Source organism: Centruroides sculpturatus, unplaced genomic scaffold, assembly GCF_000671375.1.
Source record: "Centruroides sculpturatus isolate CEXI.00-Female unplaced genomic scaffold, Cexi_2.0 scaffold85, whole genome shotgun sequence".
NCBI classification, from domain to species: Eukaryota; Metazoa; Arthropoda; class Arachnida; order Scorpiones; family Buthidae; genus Centruroides; species Centruroides sculpturatus.
The window spans coordinates 79,251-101,314 of record NW_019384798.1 but is presented as its reverse complement, the minus strand read 5'-3'; the positions used below and the strand labels follow the sequence as shown (position 1 = coordinate 101,314).

Here is a 22,064-nt window from a genome sequence, read left to right as displayed (position 1 = left end):
ATTAACTAACAAAATCAAATTATAATTAAAAAAATATGTTAATTGATTTTTAATTTTTAAGTAGCTTGCCTAGTTAAGAAGAACATATCAATAACAAAATCTTCCTCAATCATACAAGGAAAAAGAACCGATCACTCGGCGATTAGTTTTCTTGTATATTCATATATAACTGATACAAGAATATACAGCGATCAAAAAGCTTTTCTAAGCCATAAATATTACAACAACATTATTAAAGATTTACATTTTCACTCATTCTGCTACTTAATATATTTGTTTTTAATTTGAATTTTAAAATAGATTTAAAACCAGGGAGGATACTAATCAGATGAAGTTTTTGTGTGTGTGTGTGTGTGTGTGTGTGTGTGTGTGTGTGTGTGTGTGTGTGTGTATTTTTCTTTGAAAGTGTAAATATTCACATTATGATCAAAATTTGGAAGGAAAAGCTAAAAGGTCAGATTTATCTAAATATATTTTTAATTTAGAATACATTTTTTTCCAAGTAAAGCTAAAGGAAGAGACATTCAAATATTAGCAGGATGTTTATGCAGAATTAATGTCTCTTAGGAGGAAGTTGTAATAAAACTGTACTTTATCTTAAAGAAGTTCACATTATCTTTCAATGCATATAATCTAACATTTTGATTAAAAAAACTGTCCTGATAGGAAGTGTGTCTAGCTCTTTATATAAAAATTTTAATATGTCATCCTACAGGTATGAGACAACTGATAACATAATTGATCTTTTGATCATGTAATTTTTAGTATCAAGAACACTATACATAAATCATTCACCACAAATCAGAAGATATTTTAATAAATTTAATTTTGTTTATAATTTTAATTTCAGAAAACCTAACATTGATTTAAACAATTTTTACAAATGTTTATTATACAGTAACCAATTTTCTTTTAATATAAATGACAATATTAAAGCTTGATCTTTATCAACATTTTAAATTATTTTTATTAGTCATTTCAAAGCTGTTCAAAGCTCTCTATCACAATTAGGAATCAAAAATTTTATTCTAGTTTATTATTTAAGTATCTTGCTTATCAGTTGAAAAATCATCATCATTTCACATAACTAATAAAGTTATAATTGCCGAGGGAAGCAAAATAAATTTTAGACAAAGTATATGCTGTAAAAATGCATACTGTATTATTCTTGTTTCTTGCTAGTTGCCTAGCAAATTGCATGAATGATTTGTAAGATTTTTATCAAAATGTATAGTATTTAAAAAGATGCGAATCAAAAATTTGCATGAATCAGTAAACAAATAAGGAAAAAAATGAGGAAATGGACATATTTCTTTTCTATGCTAATAAAAAAAAAGATATGGTATTGGTACACATTTCTCCAAGAAGATTTGTCACACTAAACTACATGTTTTGCAAAACAAATAATGAAATCGTATGTACAATATATATTTTATCTGGGAAGTATAAGTTTTAATCTGAAAACCCTCTTATTACAAGAATCAAAGATCTTTTAACTGATTAACTATATTCCACTGTAAAATAAGAATTTACTGGAAGATTTTTAACATTTGTGAAAGGATAAATTTAACATTAACCTATAAAATTTTGTGCATCATTCTAACTAATCTGCCTATTCATTAATACATTAATACAATTTGAAAAATTTAATAATTTGATACATCAGGAATGTAATCAGCAGCATGAAAATGCACAATGAATCATATGTTAATTTGCATTCTCAACAATAACTTTGAACTCATGATTAATGTAAGAAATACTGTGTATTTCCAGTATGACTCGCATTAATAATTATTATTTATATTTTACAGCTAATTTTCAAGTATCAAATACAAAAATGCATTTCTTCAAAGCTCTGACCATAATTAGTTTCTCACTATATTATTAATATAGGTCTAGAAATAAAACATGTTTTGCAAGATTGTTTTATTATTAACATTACATGCTTTTTAGTCTTGTAATGTGGCATATACATACTTAAACATTTTTATTAGATATTCTAGTTCCACATACTGCATTTGTATACAAAAGATTGACAATTTTTTACACTGGCTTTTGAGGCACACTAGTATACCACAAAGCCATTCTACATATGCAGTGAGATAAATAAAACAAACTTAGTGACAACTTAATAATTTAGTAAATTAGAGTTCTAATCAACCTGTCAACAAGTCCAGTAACATTTATTATTGAAGTGTTCTTCATGCACTGCATGATTAAGTGTGCCTAAGTCATAAAAAGGCTGGGAACAACTGCTCTAGAATGCTTGTAATAATGCTACAAGCTTCTAGAGTTATTACAAGATTCCTTGACATTCAATAATTTAAAACTTTAAATGCATTATTTAATATAATTTATATATGTGATAATTTACGTACGGTAATAGGAGCTGTAATAAATTAAAATTTCTAACCAAAAATTCAAAAATTTTTTTATATAAACACCTTGTTCTAAATTTTGTTCAAAAAATACATTCAAGCTATTTAAATAGCTCATGTAAATTACATGAGTTTGTTTTAAAAAAAATTATGTTGATAAGTGAATGAAAATAACTGCTTGATTCAGGAAACCAAACACTAATAAGTGAAACATTTTCAATCAATTATATGATCATTCTAGCATGCAAAAACACATTCAACAGAATAGAATGATGTAAAACATGATTAAAATACAATACAATTCCTCATTTTAAGCATAAAATAAAAGCAGGAATGGGATTTAAATTAGAAATTCCTGTTCATTCTCTCTGTATTTTTATCAATTGGAAAACCTGATTAAACATAATGTAAAAGAATAAGAGTTTGAACTGATATTATAATTAAATTATAGCAGGACTATAATATAAATAAAATCAAAACACAAAAACACATTAGAATGTTTATTATGATTAAAAAAAATTAGAATAATTTGTCTAAATTTCTGAATAATGGGTAATTATGCAAATTTTGAAACAGTTATTACAGAAAAAATTAATTTAGTAAACAAATCCAGCATTCTATATCATACATCATGCTTATTAATATTATATACATTATTCCCAAAGCTAACATTATAAATTTAACAATAATCCTATTGAGAAAATTAATTATGAGTTCCATAAGATAAATTTTAGAATCTAATAGCAGAGTTAATAGGTGTTAATTTTTACTGATGTTAAGATATTGGTATGTGTAATTTAGATGATTTAAATTGCCATAAAAATATTAATATATAATTATGCTATTTGGTACATTGTTGACTTTAATACTTCACTAAGACCTCTTTATAAACTTTTTTTGAGTGTGTATAAATTGATAAAATTAAATCAAGTATCACAAAGAAGACAAAAATCAAACAATTACAACTGAAAGACAGATCAGTTGAGTAGTTTTTCTTCAAGTTAGTTTCAATACGAGAAATGAAAGTGATTACAGAGCATAAGTGAAATAATAGAAAACTGATTTAAGCTTGACACTGATAATTTTGTTCTCTACAAAATAAATTCAAAACTGTATTGAATAGAATTTTAACAGCTTACAAATGAATGTATGCTCTCTTGTGGTAGATGATAAAAAAAATTGTTCTAAGTGACATACAAATCATATAATATGAAGATTTCTTTTTTTGTAGTAACTACAAATTTATTGTTATAGTTATACAAGATGTTCACAGCTATTTTTTAAAAATTTTTCACATGATCAATTCACAAATTTCCTATCCATTTGCTATATGAAATATTAAAATTAAGAGAGTAAATTATGAAATATAGAACTTTATTGGCAAATCTTTAGATTTTAATTATAAAAAACATTCAATCAAGTCAAGCAATTTGGTTAATTAAGTAATTTTTGCATTCTGCTGTTATGTCATACAAAAATTCTAATATTAATTTTCAACAGATAAAAGAACACTGATCATTTACTATTTCAACATTATATCATATAAAAAGTTCAATAATTTTTATGTATACAGACAAAAATTATGAGAAATTTTGAGTTATTAACTAGATAACAGCTGTAAACCAGAGAGATAAAAGAACTTGATAAATGGCCTTCACCTTAGCTGAACATAAAACTGAAACACACATGTTATTAATTAATTTCACAAAATTGATCTTAAGAAATTAGGTTTCTAGAATATAGACCTATAATGTGAAATTTTTTAAATTTGTATTCCAGTGGCATGCTGTCCTTGGAAGCGGTGGAAGTACCGCTTCCCTTATATTTTCTAAAATATGAAAATAATCTTATCTTAATACAAATTTCTATATTACATGTGGAAAAAAAATGATAAGATTGCTATTGTATATTCAAATATAAATTTGTATATCGATATTCCCAATGGAAGTGCCACAGGACAGCTTCCATGACAAAAATATTTGAATGATGTAAAACAGCCAGATTATAGGTATTCGCGCATGTGCTTTACAGAACACCAACCTCATGGTTAAGCTAAACAAACAACACTTCCAATAATTCTATCCAGGAGCAGTCCTGGGCTGTTAGCCACCTGCCTGCTAGATATCTGGCTGCCCTCGCCCATTATGTGAACCACGAGTAGATTTACAACTTAACCAGTGGCGCGCCATCTTTGGAAGTAGTGGAAGCGACGCTTCTGTTATATTTTCTAAAATATAAATACATACTGAGCAATTATTTTCATATTTTAACATATTTTGAATTAATTAAAATTAATATTTTATTATAACCACATTATGTATCTTATTACAAATTTCTGTACTACATGTGAAAAAAACGATAAGATTGCTATTGTATATTCTAATATCAGTAGCAGAATGAATTAATAAATCATGACTAGATTTATAACTTAACCCACCGATAGGAGTTTACTGGTATGTTTTTATGATAGTTCTGTATAGTTGACAGGAATTTTAAAAAAAATCCATTAAAATATTTGATATATTTATTCTGCTTTTATTCTGCTCTCCCATCTTGTATTACTTACAGATTTCAATGTTAAACTAGTGATATTACTATTTAGTATGTCCCATCTAAGGGAATGCAGGAAAAAACATCTACAATTCTTGTACAAGGTTAAAAAATTAACTGTTACTTTGGCAGCATCATTTACAGCTAAATGTAATGAATGAGATGCACAAGATACAAAAAACCTCTAGAACTTATTTTCCTTAAATTTATGATTTATATATCTGTTGTCATAAAAATTTGTCTTTCCACTACTTTCCCAAAACTACAAATATTCGAGTACAAAATAACCGGTTTCGATTTATTTCTACTTAAGAAGTAGTTAAATAATTAAGAGATTAGGGAATTAGGGACCTAAATAAACAAATTTTCTAGGCTAAACTTAGGAACAAAAAGTTTTTCCCTGATTTCAACATGCATTATCACTGTTTGTCAAAGTACAGAATGTCCAAAAAGTTACTGTGCAGAAGAAAAAGTTTACATTAAACTCTTTCCACTGCACAGTAACTTTTTGGACAACCTGTACATACAGTAAAGTACATTTTCCATAAATTTGAATTTATACTTTTCTTATAGTTAGTATTTTTTTTTAAATAAAAATTTAACATTAAATTTTTAGATGGTAAAATTTGCTCAAGCAGAAGTTTTCTATTTCAATTCTAGAAAACAGAAAATATTTTTAAATAAATAAAATATTAAAAAATAAAAATGAACTTTGTAAATTGACTTTGTAATTCCATAACACAGACGGAGAACTAATTAGAAATGTATTTACATACATACACAAATAAATAAATACACACACAATTTTGAACAATATTTTTTTTGTACATATTTTAATACTGTTAACTCTCACTTCATATACTAAATTTTCACTTTCATACCGTTTTCAGCCAAAAAGCAAAAATTTTGTTATTGTAAGGTAGCAATTTTAGTCAATTTTGGCTTCAGCACCATCAAAATCATTTGTAAACAAAATCAATTTCTATTGTCTGTGTAATATCTAATTTGCAGTTTAATTTAGATGAAGTTTTATCCTTTCTTACATATTCATTATAGAAAACTAAAACATGTCTTAATATGAAAAGATTTTGTAATTATTTTTTAGGTCTATGGAAACAAACTCCTTTGTAATATGCAATTTATTGCTTGACTTTAAAACATTCAACTCTTGTAAAAATTTTTAAAAATATGCTTTCAAAAGCCAAAAAGGGTCTATAGGGTCTATCAAAAAGAATACAATAATTTAAAATGGTAGCAATTATGTTCATTATTACCCGAGAACATCTAAATGTGCATTATAATATCAGAAAGCCATCCAAGTTTCACACTTGCCTATTACAATTTCTCAATTCATGCACCTCTGTGTCACACAGCATGCATCTGACCAATACTTAAATTCTTCCTAAACTTGCTAAAGTAGAGCTGTTGTCACTCTTCCAACAACAGTCACAATTTTACGGCTACCGCAGAGTACTCAAGTTGCATAAGGATGAATAACTCCTTGCAAGCTACAGAACACAAAACACCTTCTCTGTTGAGTCTTGATTTTTGTATGATATATAACACTTCTTAGTGCCCTTAATAAACAAAAATCACAACAACGGAAAACACATTGTGTATTCTGACGAGACATTTGAATGCAGACAGATGAAACATGATGGTTATTCTATCAATTGATATATGTCACATGCTTCTCAAATATTAATTAACATAATTACAGTTATTTAAAATGATATACTGTGTCTTCCAAAATAAATGCTATTTCTTAAATACACATTTCTAATGCTGAAACAAACTGGACAACATTATTTTTGTCTAATAGAAAATATTTTGGAAGTATTAAATAATGTGCAAAAACACATTCAACTAAATTTTGATTATTTTTTTGCTTGTAATATATATCTACATTTCAATTAAAAAAAACTACATTTTTCTTTATTGTTTTCATATTAATAAAAGATTACATTATATCTCCAAAAATCAATATCAATAAAGTACACTTGTTTTAATGCATTCACTTTAACAACATTAAAATTTATGTTTTTAAATAGTTTTAAAAAAAGATAGATTTATTTCATTTTAAATCAGTATATTTATGAAATGATATCTAAATTAAAAAAAAGAATTGATATGGCATGGAGAAGAAACAGCTTGAAGACATACATTTCACCAGACTGTGACATCTATCAAAAAGGCAGAAGAATAATTCAAAGATAAATTTCAGAAAATAATTACTTTCACTTTAAAAATAAAGAAAACATTAATTATATTGAAATGTTTATTAACTTTAATAAATATTTCAATATGCATTTTAATATTTACCATTTAGTGTTGAAATTAATGCAAAATTTGATGCATTCATCCTTAAAAATTATATTTATAATTTAAATAATAAGTGTTTGATTGGCATTTTAATACAATAAGAGTCTTAAAAATATATAAATAATAAAGTAAATAAATACATAAATTAATATTTAAGCTAAATAATATATTCTAACTTCCAATTCTTTTTCAAAGATTCTAATTTACAGTACAATTACTGGAAATTTCTCATAACATGAGAAAATGACATCTTAACTAACTAAAAATACTGAATGATTATTTTAGTGTTTATTTCAGGGGTGAAATAAAATTATAAATGGAGAGCAAGTTAATAAGCTCTTATTAATTAATAAAACCATTTTTCATTTATTAAAACTCACTCTAACTGAAATTATTTTAAAGTGAAGTTTGTGCACATAACTTTCATATGTACATGATTATTATTTTAATGTGCATCTCAAATATGTGAAGACAACAATACAACTGCAAATTAAGAGATACTAAACACCCTTTGTAACAAGTATGGTCAAGATAAAGACTACAATAGTATGGGGCCCACCAGTGGCCAAGTGGTTCTGTTCTCTGAACACTGGGAGTTTGGTCGTGGGTTCATGCCTCACTAGGACAGACTGGCCATGTGGAGTTTTCTCCACATCTGTAATGCTGAACAGGGGTTAGTTACCCTTAAAAAGATATCCCAGAAGGCATCCCCCTAGGCAGATCGCCCAAGAGTTATGTTGCCATAACAAACATACAATGGTATGGATATGTGATGAGAAAGAAAATATGTGATGAGAAAGAAAATAAAGATTTATCCAGAGAAGTTGGCAGTATAAGATATAATTTTATGAGTTAGATCAAGGGAAAGGACATGAAACAGATCAACTTTATAAAAGCTTGATTTAAAGACACTGGGAGTGGCAGACAATGGAAGGATAAAATTGGAAGATAAAAGAATGGAAAACAGTAATGCAGCAAGAGATCTAGATTATTTGTGAAGCCATATAATGATGATTTGCTTTTTTATAACGCTTGTAGGATTTTGAAGTATGACATTTAAAACAAGTGTTTTAGAATAATAAAACTTTGCCAGATGTTAGATAAATCATCAACTACAATCATTAAATATTCCATTCCAAATTATAAATATCTCTTAATTTTATTATTCTTTCCTATTAAATATAGGCATATCTCACTTTACAGTTCTTATCAATTATGTTCACATATATCATTTTCATTGTATTGCTATTAAGAAGGTTTTCAGGCATCGTACATACTTAAAATCATATTTATACTATTGTTAAGTTGTTATATGCATTTTTACATAAAAAAAGCTATGATTCACTTTAAGGCAATATTCACTTTATACATGGTTTGGAACTTGCTAATACAGCAAGTTCCAAACCATGTGTAAAGTGAATATTGTAAAGTAAGTATTGTACACCTGTATAAATAAAAAAGATTTTGTATTACTTTATTATATCTGATAAAATTTAAATGAAAATTATTCATAAAAGTATTAATACACAAAACTGTAATTGTTTATTGCCATTTACACCATAAAAATGTATTAGAATAATAATGGCAGAGATCTTAATACAGCTATTTGGATATTTTTAAATGCAAAATTACAAAACATTATATACATGCACGGTCCAAAATGTCTAAAGAAAGCAACCCTTATACCAGAATTCACAAAATATTAATATTTTGTGAATTCTGGTATAAGGGTTGCTTTCAAATATTTGTATTAAACTTAAAATGCAAGTACTGGACTTTGACTACAGTTGTTAGTATAGAGCTTAAGTATTACAAATTTCAAATTCAATATTTACAACAATGAAATGCTTATTAGTAGTATTTATAAAATTACAATTATTCAAAATCTCTCACAATTAAACCTGTTCAGGGAAAAAGCCTAGCAGAAGAAACATCAGCACCAATTCAACTAATCACTTACAATCATCAATAGCTTACAATGCCACTCCTACACACCAACCAGCAGGAGCAAAGTCTATCTTGCTGTATTAGTTTAATAATGGTCTTTTATGCACATGATTACATTTGAACATGATTACAAATAAATAAAAATGTTTCCTAAGTAATGTTTCTACTATCATCTGGTTACAAAATATAGTAGTTTTATTTAATATTTTTAATTGTTTTTAAACTCTACATAAGGCAGCTTCACACATTTTGTATTCGTCAATTACCAAATAATTACGTATTTGTCCCCTTTGAAACGATATACTGACAAGTAGTGGAAAATGGTGAATACTGTGTTTCCCAGTTATACAATTTCTTTTTTATACTTATAATATGCTACTTGCACACATGTAATATTCCATAACTACACAGAGGTGGCATTAAGGTCTAGATGAACTGTATGTGGCTTGCAAGCCACAGTGAGTAAATATCATCTACTATCATCATTCACACTATAACAAATCACAATGAGGAAATGATCAGACCAGAATAACATTACTGACATTCTGTTATGTTTTTGTGATGTAGCAATTTACAAGCATTTAAAAAAGTACTGTTTTGCATGTTTTCTTTGTGAATAATATCTTTATTATAAAAATATTTCAACATTTTCTATAAAACTGTTTTAATCAAAATTAGTATAATTTGCAAAACCTATATAGAAAATCTAAAAATAATAGTAGTATAAAGTTTATGTAAGTATGTATGTGTGATACTATTTTTTAAGAATCTAGTCATTAAAGTATATTCTTAAATATTTAAAATCAAAATCTGATTATAAGACAACATTTTTTTAGTATTAACATTTATTTTTAAGAGAAAATCTGTTCATATTTGAAAGCATCAATTTAGAATTTAACCTTTGAGTTTATTTGTTAGTCCTTGATATTCATGTCCACATATAATTTGCTATTTTTGAAAAAATTTTTATTCCAAAAGAGCATTTTAGAGCAACTTTAAAATTAGAAGAAAAATTTTTTCTTTGGACATTCTTAAAGCATTAGTGTATTTCTGTTGTCTAACTAATTAAGTAGTCTTATTTATTTCATATATTTTTGAAACAATGCTTTATATTCAGATAAACAAGAAATGTTGTTCCTTAAGATTATTATTTCTAGAAATTTTGTACATAATCACTTTAAATACTTTAACAGGTTTTTTGAGGATACCCCAAAAAATTATCTGATAGAGTATCAAATTAAATGTATATAATATTTTCTTTAAAATTCTGATTTTTACACAATTAAATTCAACATTTGTTAAGCAAGCTCTTTGAACATAAACCCAATTCAAACAACTCTCTCAGACTAAAGCTTATGAAAACACTAAGATGCCATCCACAGTCCATACTGGAAGGGAGGGAAGAGGTTACATATGACAAGCCAGGCAAAGTTGGACAAGGGAGAGAGGAAGGATTGAACTTCAATGGACGTCCATTTTATTTCATTAAAATTTATACAGTTTATCATTTTATGAATAATAAAATGCATAAAGGTTTTGAGGGAATTGAATTTTGTTGGGGTATGGATATGTGATGAGAAAGAAAATAAAGATTTATCCAGAGAAGTTGGCAGTATAAGATATAATTTTATGAGTTAGATCAAGGGAAAGGACATGAAACAGATCAACTTTATAAAAGCTTGATTTAAAGACACTGGGNTTTATCTTTAAAATCACAGGTTTCACTTGAAGGAATATTGAATGTAGTACTTTTACAGAATTCTAAAGATAATGATATTTTAAGTAAATTTATTTATGTAGAAAAAAGTAAATACATATTTCAATTTAATTAAGAAAATTGAAGACATGTCTGTTTATTCATTACATAATTCTTTTATTATTAAAAATATTTGAAAAGTTGAAAGCTATGATTATTAATTTTGTAACAAAAGATAATAAATGTAAATACATTTATCATAGATTGAATTAAAATATATATGTATTTAATTATGTTTACATGTAATTTGTTATATTAATAAAAAATTATATTAAAATGTTAAAAATAACTTAAATCATTGAAAATTTCTTTTTAAAAAAGTATTTTGAGAAATTTTGATATTCTTTTAGAAATTTGATTGATAATTTTTAAATAACCTAAAATTTAATTCATCAATTCAGTTAAAATACAAAAGAAAATTATAATGTCTATTATTACAATAAAAAGATGAAATATATCATTTACTTTATTAAATATATAAAAATGAATTATCATCAATAATAAGTTATAATTATTGAATGTTACTTTTCAGATTAATATCAACAAGCAAAGAGAAGGAAGGAAAATCTGTCACTTCAATACAATTTAGTCTTTGTAGTCAAAACAGTAGAGAAAATATTGGTAACCATGTATGTATAGATTTGATTAAAGTTTTTTCAAAGTTTTATCATTATAAATAACTAAATTTTGATATATTTGTTACAGTATATAACATTAAAAGTAAATAATAGACAAACAGCAAAAGATTGCATTAAACTATTACTAGAACAATTAAGTCAAAATGTAAGTAACTTAGTTATATAAAGAGTTTTATCATAATATTCTTTCATTAATAATAATTAAATTTGAAATTATTTCTAATTTAGGGAATTAATGAATATCAGTTATGGATTAAATCAAGAAAAGATGATGCTCCTTATCCATTAATTGGTAAGAGATCATTTTAATGTACAGTACATAGAAATTATAATATGCTTACCAAAATTTTACATACACCCTTAAGAAGAAATTTGTTTCCAATCTTTCTTATCACTTTTATTCAAAATATATTTCAGAGAAATACTAAACTTATAATGAAAACATTTACATAAAATATTTAAACATGAAAACATGATTTTAACAATATTTATATAAAACATTTTCCACTGAAATATCTAAAATTTTTCTATTCTAAACAAAATAAGTTAAAATTTTAGACATTATCTTAAAAAAACAAACATTCTTATTTATTAAATTTATTACTTATTTGATTGTATCAGATAATGACAAAGAGCATTATTTCCTCCAATAAAAGCAAGAACATAAAAATACCCAAAATTAAAAACAATGTATAATAAATAATAATTGATTAATATACAAAAAAACAGCAAACACTTAAAAAATTTCCCGCAAAACACAAGTTACCAATTGGTACTAAAAACCAAGTTAAGCATTGTACAAGTTGTGTTTACATTTATAAATATTTCAAGTGCAGGCCATTTTCATATACAGTATATACACAGTTTGATAAATATAACTCCATTTTTATCAAAGACTGCATTGTAATAATATTGATTAAACATAGTACAATAAAAAGTAGACAGTTATAAATTTATCAGATAAAAATAGCTTAAGAAAAGTATTTTGTTTTTAGGATAATAATGATAAATTTAACAACATTTCGTCATTAAAAAGTTTAATTTATTTTTTGTGTTGTTGACATTTTGTTACTAACAATCTGTTAGAGTTATTATCCTATGAGAATTTTTATAGCAAACCGAGAAGTTTTAAATGTCATACCTCAAAATGCTTGCAAAATTTTAAAGTATGATATTTAAACAAGTGTTTTAGAATAATAAAACCTCCCCAGATGGTTTGGATTGGTTGCTGGTACCCCTATAACAGTTAAGATATTTATTTTACTTTTTGAAAACAGAGTTCTTACTTCAACTTTTCAATACAAGTAAATTATTCATGATCCAATGTGCCTCTAAAGGCAGCTCCACACACTTCATATTCACTAAATTCTGAGCAAACATTTGACTAATACCAAATACTGTGGATGATTTACTCGTGACTTCATTCAACAAATATTTGGTGTTCTCCATTTCCCACTTCTTGTTGGTATGTTGGTATATTGTGCCAAATCAAAGGGAATGAATGTAGAGCAAGCATTTGTGATTCTCACAATGAACTGATGCTTGGAAAATAACTGCGTGTGTACGTATGTCCTCATCATGTGACAAACACTTTAGCAAATATTGTGGCAAAAGGCAAATATTCATCAATTGTTGAATACTGAATGTGCAGAGCTGCTTTAATATACCATACTAGACATTCCTTCATTTGTAATAACAGAAAAACAGTAAGCAAATTGAAAGATTAAAATGAAAATACAATAACCAAACAAAATGGCAAGGAAAAACAACATAAAATACAAACTTTGGGAATGATTTTAACTGCTGAGTTGATTGTTTTAAAATGGATAAATTCTATGCCCACAATAAACATACTACCATTAAATCAAGCATTTATGTGATTTCTAATGCTTATGACTACACCCATTTTATACAAAATCAGTTAATAAAAACTACTTGCTTCTATTGTAATGATAAGAACTTTGCTTATAAATTAAAAATCTTGACAATTCTCCAAATTTAACAAAAATTTAACTCAAATTTATATTATTAGTTATAACTTTTTCAATTTGATTAATTCATTTTTCAAGTAGGAAATGAAGAAAATAATATAAGACAATGCATGTTTGAATTTAAAATGCATTACATTATGTAATGTGAGCATCTGTCACAGTCTCTCAACGATGCATATAAACTGTTCCCTTGTTATGGACTAAACTGACAACGGATGCAAGGATGTACAGTGAGACGATTCATGATATTTTATCGTTTGGATAATTATAATATTTATAAGGTCATCTGCTACCACCTGCAGCATGTGTTTCTAGTCATAGTGACTCATAAGTATTGAATATATCATCTGTATATCAAATAAAAGTAATTTTTATCTGATTAAACTAAAACTGTTTTACAATACAGAAGATTATTATTATTATTTAAATTATAAAATAATTTAATGAAGTTTGAATTATACAAATTATTTTATGTTTTTGTTTTCACTTAAATAATATAAAATTATTTGATAAAATATTTAATCTTGAGAATTTTTATTAAATCTACAGGTGGATAGAACTATTTTAAGTCTTTCTTAACTACATAATAGCTTTAAAAAATCTTAAAAAGTAATTATATACATATATACATATAATTTAAATTAGATAAACAATGTTTAATATTATGATTTTAGAAACTTAAGTTATAATTGAATAATTTTCTAAAATTGCTTTGTTTCTAAAGTAAATATTATATTTAAGCTATTACAATAAAAAAAATTTGTATTTCTCATATCAGATATCAACAACTTTAATATTTTGAATGAAATTAAAATTAAATTGAAATTCTAAATAGTAGCTTGCATTTCAATACATTAATTTTATCATCTGCTGTTTATTTATGCAAATTATTGGCAAATCAATCAAAAAATTGACAAATCAATCTGTTTATTTATGCAAATTATTGGCAATTCAACAGATGCATTGTTGAAAGCACGTCACTTTAATATGGTGACTCTCAACGTTTCTAAGGCTATGGAACATCACTCACATACTCTCTAGTACAGAGATTATTACCAATAAATTCAAACTCAATAAGCAATTCCACATTTACTGTTGTCACAAAACAATAAACTTTATTGTATTGAATAAAATAGTACATTGAAATAAATTTGCCATAAAAACTTTAAATCTTTTTATTCTTTTTGGAACACTTGGGGCAAGTCTGCAGAACCTGGGTCAAGAATCATGGCTTTAGCAGAACAAAGAACAAAACAATTAGCCGAAATTATTCAAATCGAGTAGGCAATTGACGGGAAAAGTGTAAAACACTGCTTCGTATTATAAGTACTGTATAAATCTATTTATTTAGTTTTAAGATATAATTGCTTTGTAAATAAATGTTTTAGCTTGCAGAATTCTACATAATTTACTACTAAATAAAAAAAAAAATATTCAAAATCTTAGTAGTATCACTCCATATTTTGGTATCATTTGGGCAAATATTGATTTAATCTTCCAAGATAAAAACTTTATAGAGGAATTTTTACATTCTTATAAGAAATTTTGTAAATGCTATCATCAAAATTCCAAGCTTTCAAAAATCTAGACTAGTTATGAATCAAATAAACATGGTATTAAAGTAAGTAAACAACAGTGAATTCTTTTATTCTATTCATATTTTATGTAGTCTAAGTTAGATAATGAAAAGTAGAGAAAAATTCTCAAAACACATTACGCTCTTCAATTGTATGTCGAATTCGAATGGTGGTTTCCTAGGAGCAAAAACTTTCTGGTAAACCTTTCAATAGTCTTTGGCTCTGCCCATCAGGAGTTTCCTGTAGATGGCAAAGCCTAAAAGTACTTGGATTTTGTTTATTATTTCTTCTTCAAAAAATTTGAACTGAATTAAAATTTAAGTAACAAAATAAATAAGTATATAAAATCATTCAAATTACTATCCTTTTTTTTCATTTTTATTCCAAATTTAAACTTTTCTAAAATTATATTCTTTGATAAAACATTTTGTCATAAATTTTTCACAATTTTAACCAATAAATAAATCTAGCCTAGTTAAATATCAAAAAAGAACTTTAAATTGTTAATTTGTACCCAATTTCATTATCTAATAGATTTTCTAGTTAATTATTTTTTATATATTCACAAAATATTTAATATTTAAAAATCCTTTACGTATATAAAACAAATGCAATGTCTGATAAATCCTCATTATCATTTTTTTCTTACATCTAAATAGACATAATTATATGTGTAATCAAGGTCAAGGTATAAATGTAGCCAACAGATTACAAATGTCAGTCCAGATGATCAGTCACTTAGATCATCCTCCTACATTTTAAATGTGGAGTTAAAAATAAAGAACTATAATACATATAAAAAGTGATGATATACTTATAAGTAAGCATTTTTACATTTATTCTTATTGATTCTCATCAATTATATAATGCAGCTTCATGAATCTTATAATATTTTAGAATATGGCGAAGACTCGTGGAAAAATGCACATTATACATTAATTAAACAACTTATTAAAAAAAACTTCCGAAATATTCTGTAGTTAGTGTCAATAAAAAATCAGAGGTTAATTAAATTTTTAATTACAGATTTTGGAATAATAATAATAATATATTTGCAACTAAATAATATTAAAAAAAATTAACTTTTGTACAATTTAAATATTTTTTCTTTATTAAGACAATTTACTGGTTTTCTTTATTAAGACAATTACTGGTTAAAAAGTTTAAAATGTAATAAATTTATACCTTTTATCAACATTTTAAAAAATTTCTGAATAATTTCATTTATTTAGAGCAATGACTCTCAAACTAAGATTGTCTCCCTATTGTTCATTATTTTCAGTTATTATTCTTGCATATAATTGATATTCTATCCATTAATTTCAATATAGTACAGCTTTGAAAGTACTCAAAATGTAAAAATGTTAACAAAAAACCTAAAGTTGCAAGATATTATGACTACAGCACAATTGCCACCTCAAATTTAATTTCTTTCAGGATATCTGTGTGCACTACTACTATTAAAATGAATTGCACATTATTAAAACACAGAAAAGCTTAGAATTTACATATATATTTTTATAATAAAATTAAGAAAGCTAAAGATCAGTATGCTTCTACAACATGTAGGAATACAGAATTTTTTTTACAAACTCACTCGAAAGCTTGAAACCACAGATTGAACGGCATGGAAACATTGAAGATATCAAATATTATAAACAATACATGATCAAAAGAAAAGTACGTACTAGTACATTTAATTATACATTTAATAAGCATTTTTGACAACTATAATTCTATAATAAACATTACAATTTTAAGTAGAAAACTTTAAATACAGAATGAACACAAAAATTATTCAAGAAAGAGTAAAATTGAATTAGTCTGAAGTATTATTTAGCAAAAATATATGTAATTTCTAAACAAAGCAATAAGAGCCTTCTCTGCACTTGACAGAGGACTTTCAAAAACAGTTTAACATGTTAAAACGTTTAGAGTTATGACTATGGAAGAGCTATAACTATATAAAAAAGGTCAACTTCACTAACATTTGTGTTCCCATTATGCAAAGAGGACATTAACTCAAATTTTAATTATTTTCCATTTACATATAATATTTCTATAAAAGATATTAGTTTGAAACACAAAAATACTAAAAGTAAATATTGCATTTATTTAATTTAATTTAAACAGAAAAATTTTAATTTCTACAAAACTAATTTAGATAGCTTTAGGTCATTTAATAAATAAATGCAGTCATCAAAATAACAAATATTTATATAATTTACATATAATATTGCTTAGTAGGAATCTAATTTGGAAATTGTTCTTGAATATAAAGATAACACTTACATAATAAAGCCAGTTAAATGTGTAAATAGAGAAATTATGTATGTCAATAGTAAATTTATCATCATTTAAACAGCAAAAATCATTGATATAATTCTTACTTTATTATGTATTTTTCACTTAACAATAACAATAAAATTTAACATGAAAATTAATAGTTTTATTTGAAAATAAACATCATCTAGCTAAAAGTGATCCAAATAAATATATTGTTTAGTATAATTAAGAAAGTTTTAGAATATTATTTTTAGGACAGAAAAAGACAATTACAGAAAACGCTGGACAAATAATTACTATTTATTTTAAAAATGATTCAATTCAAAATTGAATTGAAATCTAATTTTAATTAACATTTACTGTAGATTATCAAATACAGTTTTTATTATTACAAAATGTAGTGCAACAGTTCAGTTTGTGTGTGGAACACTATCAGTCGATAATCTCGTATCTGATTGTAAAGCACATTTTTTGATAACGAAAGTGATAATGACCCAGAAGAAAGAAGTAAACTGTAATAAAATTAATAAAAATTCCACTTAATGTGTGTGATAATATACTCATATCAAAGTAATATTTTATAATTTTCAGGAATTTACATAAAAAAAAAATCAGATTATAGTTTAATTCATTTTCTCCTGCACTAAGAGGTTTTCTTTTTATCTATCGAGACTGTTATAAACTTGGTTAGGCCACAATGGGGTAACCAGATGGCAAGGGTGGATAGCTGGCACATCTGGAGAGACCACCCCCAAAAAAATCCTGGAGATTTTCAATCTGTCCAGGCTGCCAACTTTGTCGCTCAGCCATCCGGCAATCATTTGATGATGATGATTTTAAAACATTTTCTTGAACAATTCAATGAATTTAAATTAAAACTTTACATTAAAGTGTTACTTAATTCAGTTATTATAACTGAATTAAGTTAATTTTTCACAATTTTTTTAATAGGATATAGATAATTGAGTCAATTATTATAAGATGAATTTATAACTCAGTTAATGCTTTCTTTTAAAATCAATATTTCTATTTTCTTTCATATTTATATTGCAATGCAATCAATAAATATGCCTTTAGCTTTATTTGTGTAAAAAAAGTATAAATTTTGAATTTGCAATCATAATTCTCAGTAAAATTAATTTAAGAAAACTTTTAAGTTAAATGTAATTTGAGAGTTAAGTACTGTAATTTGACTTGAGAGGTTTGCATTTAAATATAAATAAAGGAAATTCATGCAAATCCTTAACTTAAATTTTTAGGTTATCAGCAAATCTCTAGTACTGTACAAAGCCAAATGTTAATTTTATTTTGCTATTTAAAAAAAAATAACTCCTCCACAAGATTTAATGGTATGCAAAAATCAATTCTTATCAATTTTTTTTTAGTTTTTAACTCTTTCCATCTCTTAGAAATTAAGAGGAATCTTTTTCCAGGCCAAATGAGTTTGACAGGTCCACAGTGGGAATGGCTGGGTAGTGAATGATGGACATGGTACTGTATGTCTAAGATAGATCACCATGAAAAACCCTGGAGATTTTCAACCTGGATCTCCAATACAGTAAGTCTTTTATTACCTTGGGTATTTGGTCAATCAGTCCTTGTCAACTGTCAAGCCCCTAGTACAAAACATAGTGTTAGTTTTAGTAAAACATATGGGATATAGCTGGCAGGAAGGTGGAGGGCTTTCTGCAAACTACTGTAGGGGTAGCACGACAAACTATTCTATGTATTGTGTAGTACTTCAAAAAAGAGAAACTGAATGAAATTGCTAAATTTCTATTATTTAACAAGTGATTTGGTATGTAAATACACAAAATTTTTCATGCCAGATATCAAACTGTGAAGAATATAAATAATCTTCATTTACATATACGCAAAAAAGTTGGCATACTTGTGTTGAAATGAAAGTTTAACATACATCTTATACTTAATATATGGGATGTGACACTTAAAATCAGCATGGCCAAGATGATAAAACATAAGTGATGTAAATTTTATAGGGAATGTTTAGAAGAAAAGTGTACAAAACCAATCCCAAAACTGTACAAACTGAAGGAGAGCATTCTCTGATGCATTGAAGCTATTGACGTCAGTATTTTACGCAAGGTCAGTCCAAATGTGATTACTTGTACACAAAGGCACATAAATGCACAGGGACACCAATTTCAGTGTCTTCTGTAAGTTTATTTTAATATTACTTAAGATGTACAGTTTCTACTGAATATCCTTTGCCTAAATTCATTTGTATCATTTTCAATGAGTGAAGCCAACTTTACATGGGATACCTGGTAGTTTACACTTATCTCTAAGTCAGTGGTTCTCAACCAAAACTTGACCCTAGTGTTCTACAAAAAGATTTTGAAGTTTTTCTTGAAAATTTATTCCAATGTACAACAACATATTACAGTGATACCTTGGTTTTCATCAACAATCTGTCCGAAAACAATTGGCAAAATCCGAAACCAACGAAAACCGAGGCAATTATTTCCATATAAATCAATGTAAATCCAATTAATTTGTTCTAGACACTCCAAAATACATACTTTTGAGTATGTATTTTGGAATTTAGAACGAATTTTACAGAGAATAAATATTGTGTTTAATATTAAAAATAATAAGAAATTAACATAANCCATATTTATCAATGTAAATCCAATTAATTTGTTCTAGACACTCCAAAATACATACTTTTGAGTATGTATTTTGGAATTTAGAACGAATTTTACAGAGAATAAATATTGTGTTTAATATTAAAAATAATAAGAAATTAACATAAAATGAATATAAAAAACCTAATGTAAAGAATAAATGAACATTTAACATAGCATTTAACATGGCATTCGAAGGACTACTGGTTCTGGAAACTTTCTTTGGTCCCATGATGGAGCTGAAAGGAAAGGAGAGCAACGGAACTGTTTGGCTAGACGCATGGAGTAATGCTCACACAACGAGAAATGCTGCCACACTGAGCAGGAAAACATGTGGGTCACTCTATGTTTTTGCAAAATTAGCAGGAGGTTACGTGGGCACACCAACGAAAACGAGACAAATTTTTTGCAAAAAAATCAACGAAAACTGAAACAGACGATAATCAAAGTCAATGAAAACCAAGGTATTACTGTACTTCAATCACAGAGAATTCTATTATTTGCTATTTTATTCAATACAATAAAGTTCATTGCCTCATTGTTCTGTGAAAATAGTAAACATGAAATTGTTTATTGAGTTTTCAACATATTAATGCTAACTCTATAATAGAAAGTATTATGAATGGTATTCATTGACCTTGAAAAGGTTGAGAACCACTGATCTAAGTTTCAGTGAATGTCTTTGAAGTTTTTGTCTTCATCTTCAAATTCATTTCAAATTATAGCAAATGCCAATTCAATCTTGTTAATTCTGAAAATGAAGCTAAAGAAACTTTAAAACATTAATTAAGGTTTACATTTCTGAAATATTACAACATTTTTGGCATATATATATTGTTATACATCATACTTGATATCCAATTTCTCTAGTTATACTTTAGGTAGTACATAGCCTACATATTGAATTATGATGCAATGCTATCAAAGTTCATAATCTGATAATTAAAATGCTTAATTTAACTTAGTGTTTAATCTTTACTGAACAAAATGTTTTCTTATCTTTAATTCAGTTTTAATTTCAAATTAATTCTTAATTAAATAAATACCTTTAATTATTATGAAAAATGAATCCTTTTAACAAAATTATAAATTTTAAAAATACCCTTTTATATACTGTATATAAAAGCAAGGTAAATTAATTAGAAATTAATATATTCATAGTACAGCCTTAATTAAAAATTTTTTTCATTCCTTTTGAGCTGATCCATCAATTATTTATATAGATTCTATTTGCAGGTTTGCCTTTTATAGAGTCGATCCTTGAAAACATGCAAATGATAAATACAATTGTGCACTTACACAATTTAATTATTATCTACTAAACTGAAATCAAAGTATTTTCAAATGTAATTAAAGGCAATTTATATATAAATATCATCTTAATTAAAGCAGTATAATTTCTAATTAAATAAATGCTAGAGAAGAAATCACATCTAATCAATAATACATCATTGTTTATACAGCAATTTGAAATTAACATATTTTTAAAGTAATGAAATAATTAATGTATTTTTAATTATTTGTAAGTACATCTTTAACATCAGTATTAATTTTATATTCAAAGCCATTAATTAAGAAGTAGCTAATATTGTTGGCACTTATATTCATAATCAAGTTTGTTCCTCGTGCATTGAAAACACTTTTTAAATATGCCTTCGTCACTAATTTTCCATAGATGTCTAGATGAGAAATGCTAGCCACAGTTATCAAAGAAGCTAAGGATGCTCTTCAAAGTAGTACACACTGCTTACTATAGCAAGATCAAAATGTATCAATGCCATTATGAGAACCTCTTCTGACATCACCTCATCCTGTCATCGATATTCCGATGCAACAGATTACAAATGCAGCCATAGCTGCTACATTAACACTTGATATTCAAATTACAAAATATTCATACCACCATATCTTTCTAAATATTAATAAATCTCCATAAGTTCATAGGCTTTCTTCTTCTACTATCTTCACACA

General features: G+C 26.0%; 2 protein-coding genes across 2 annotated transcripts in view; one reads left to right on the top strand and one right to left on the bottom strand.

The window, feature by feature from the left end:
• Positions 1-22,064, bottom strand: part of LOC111629440 (katanin p80 WD40 repeat-containing subunit B1-like) — a 74,113-nt gene that overhangs the window by 44,985 nt on the left and 7,064 nt on the right. The window lies entirely within an intron of this gene.
• LOC111629439 (rho GTPase-activating protein 20-like) lies at positions 11,432-11,981 on the top strand. Its single transcript, XM_023373338.1, has 3 exons — positions 11,432-11,582; positions 11,659-11,736; positions 11,820-11,981. The coding sequence occupies exons 1-3, from the start codon at positions 11,472-11,474 to the stop codon at positions 11,898-11,900; spliced, it is 270 nt and encodes an 89-aa protein (XP_023229106.1). The 5' UTR covers positions 11,432-11,471; the 3' UTR covers positions 11,901-11,981.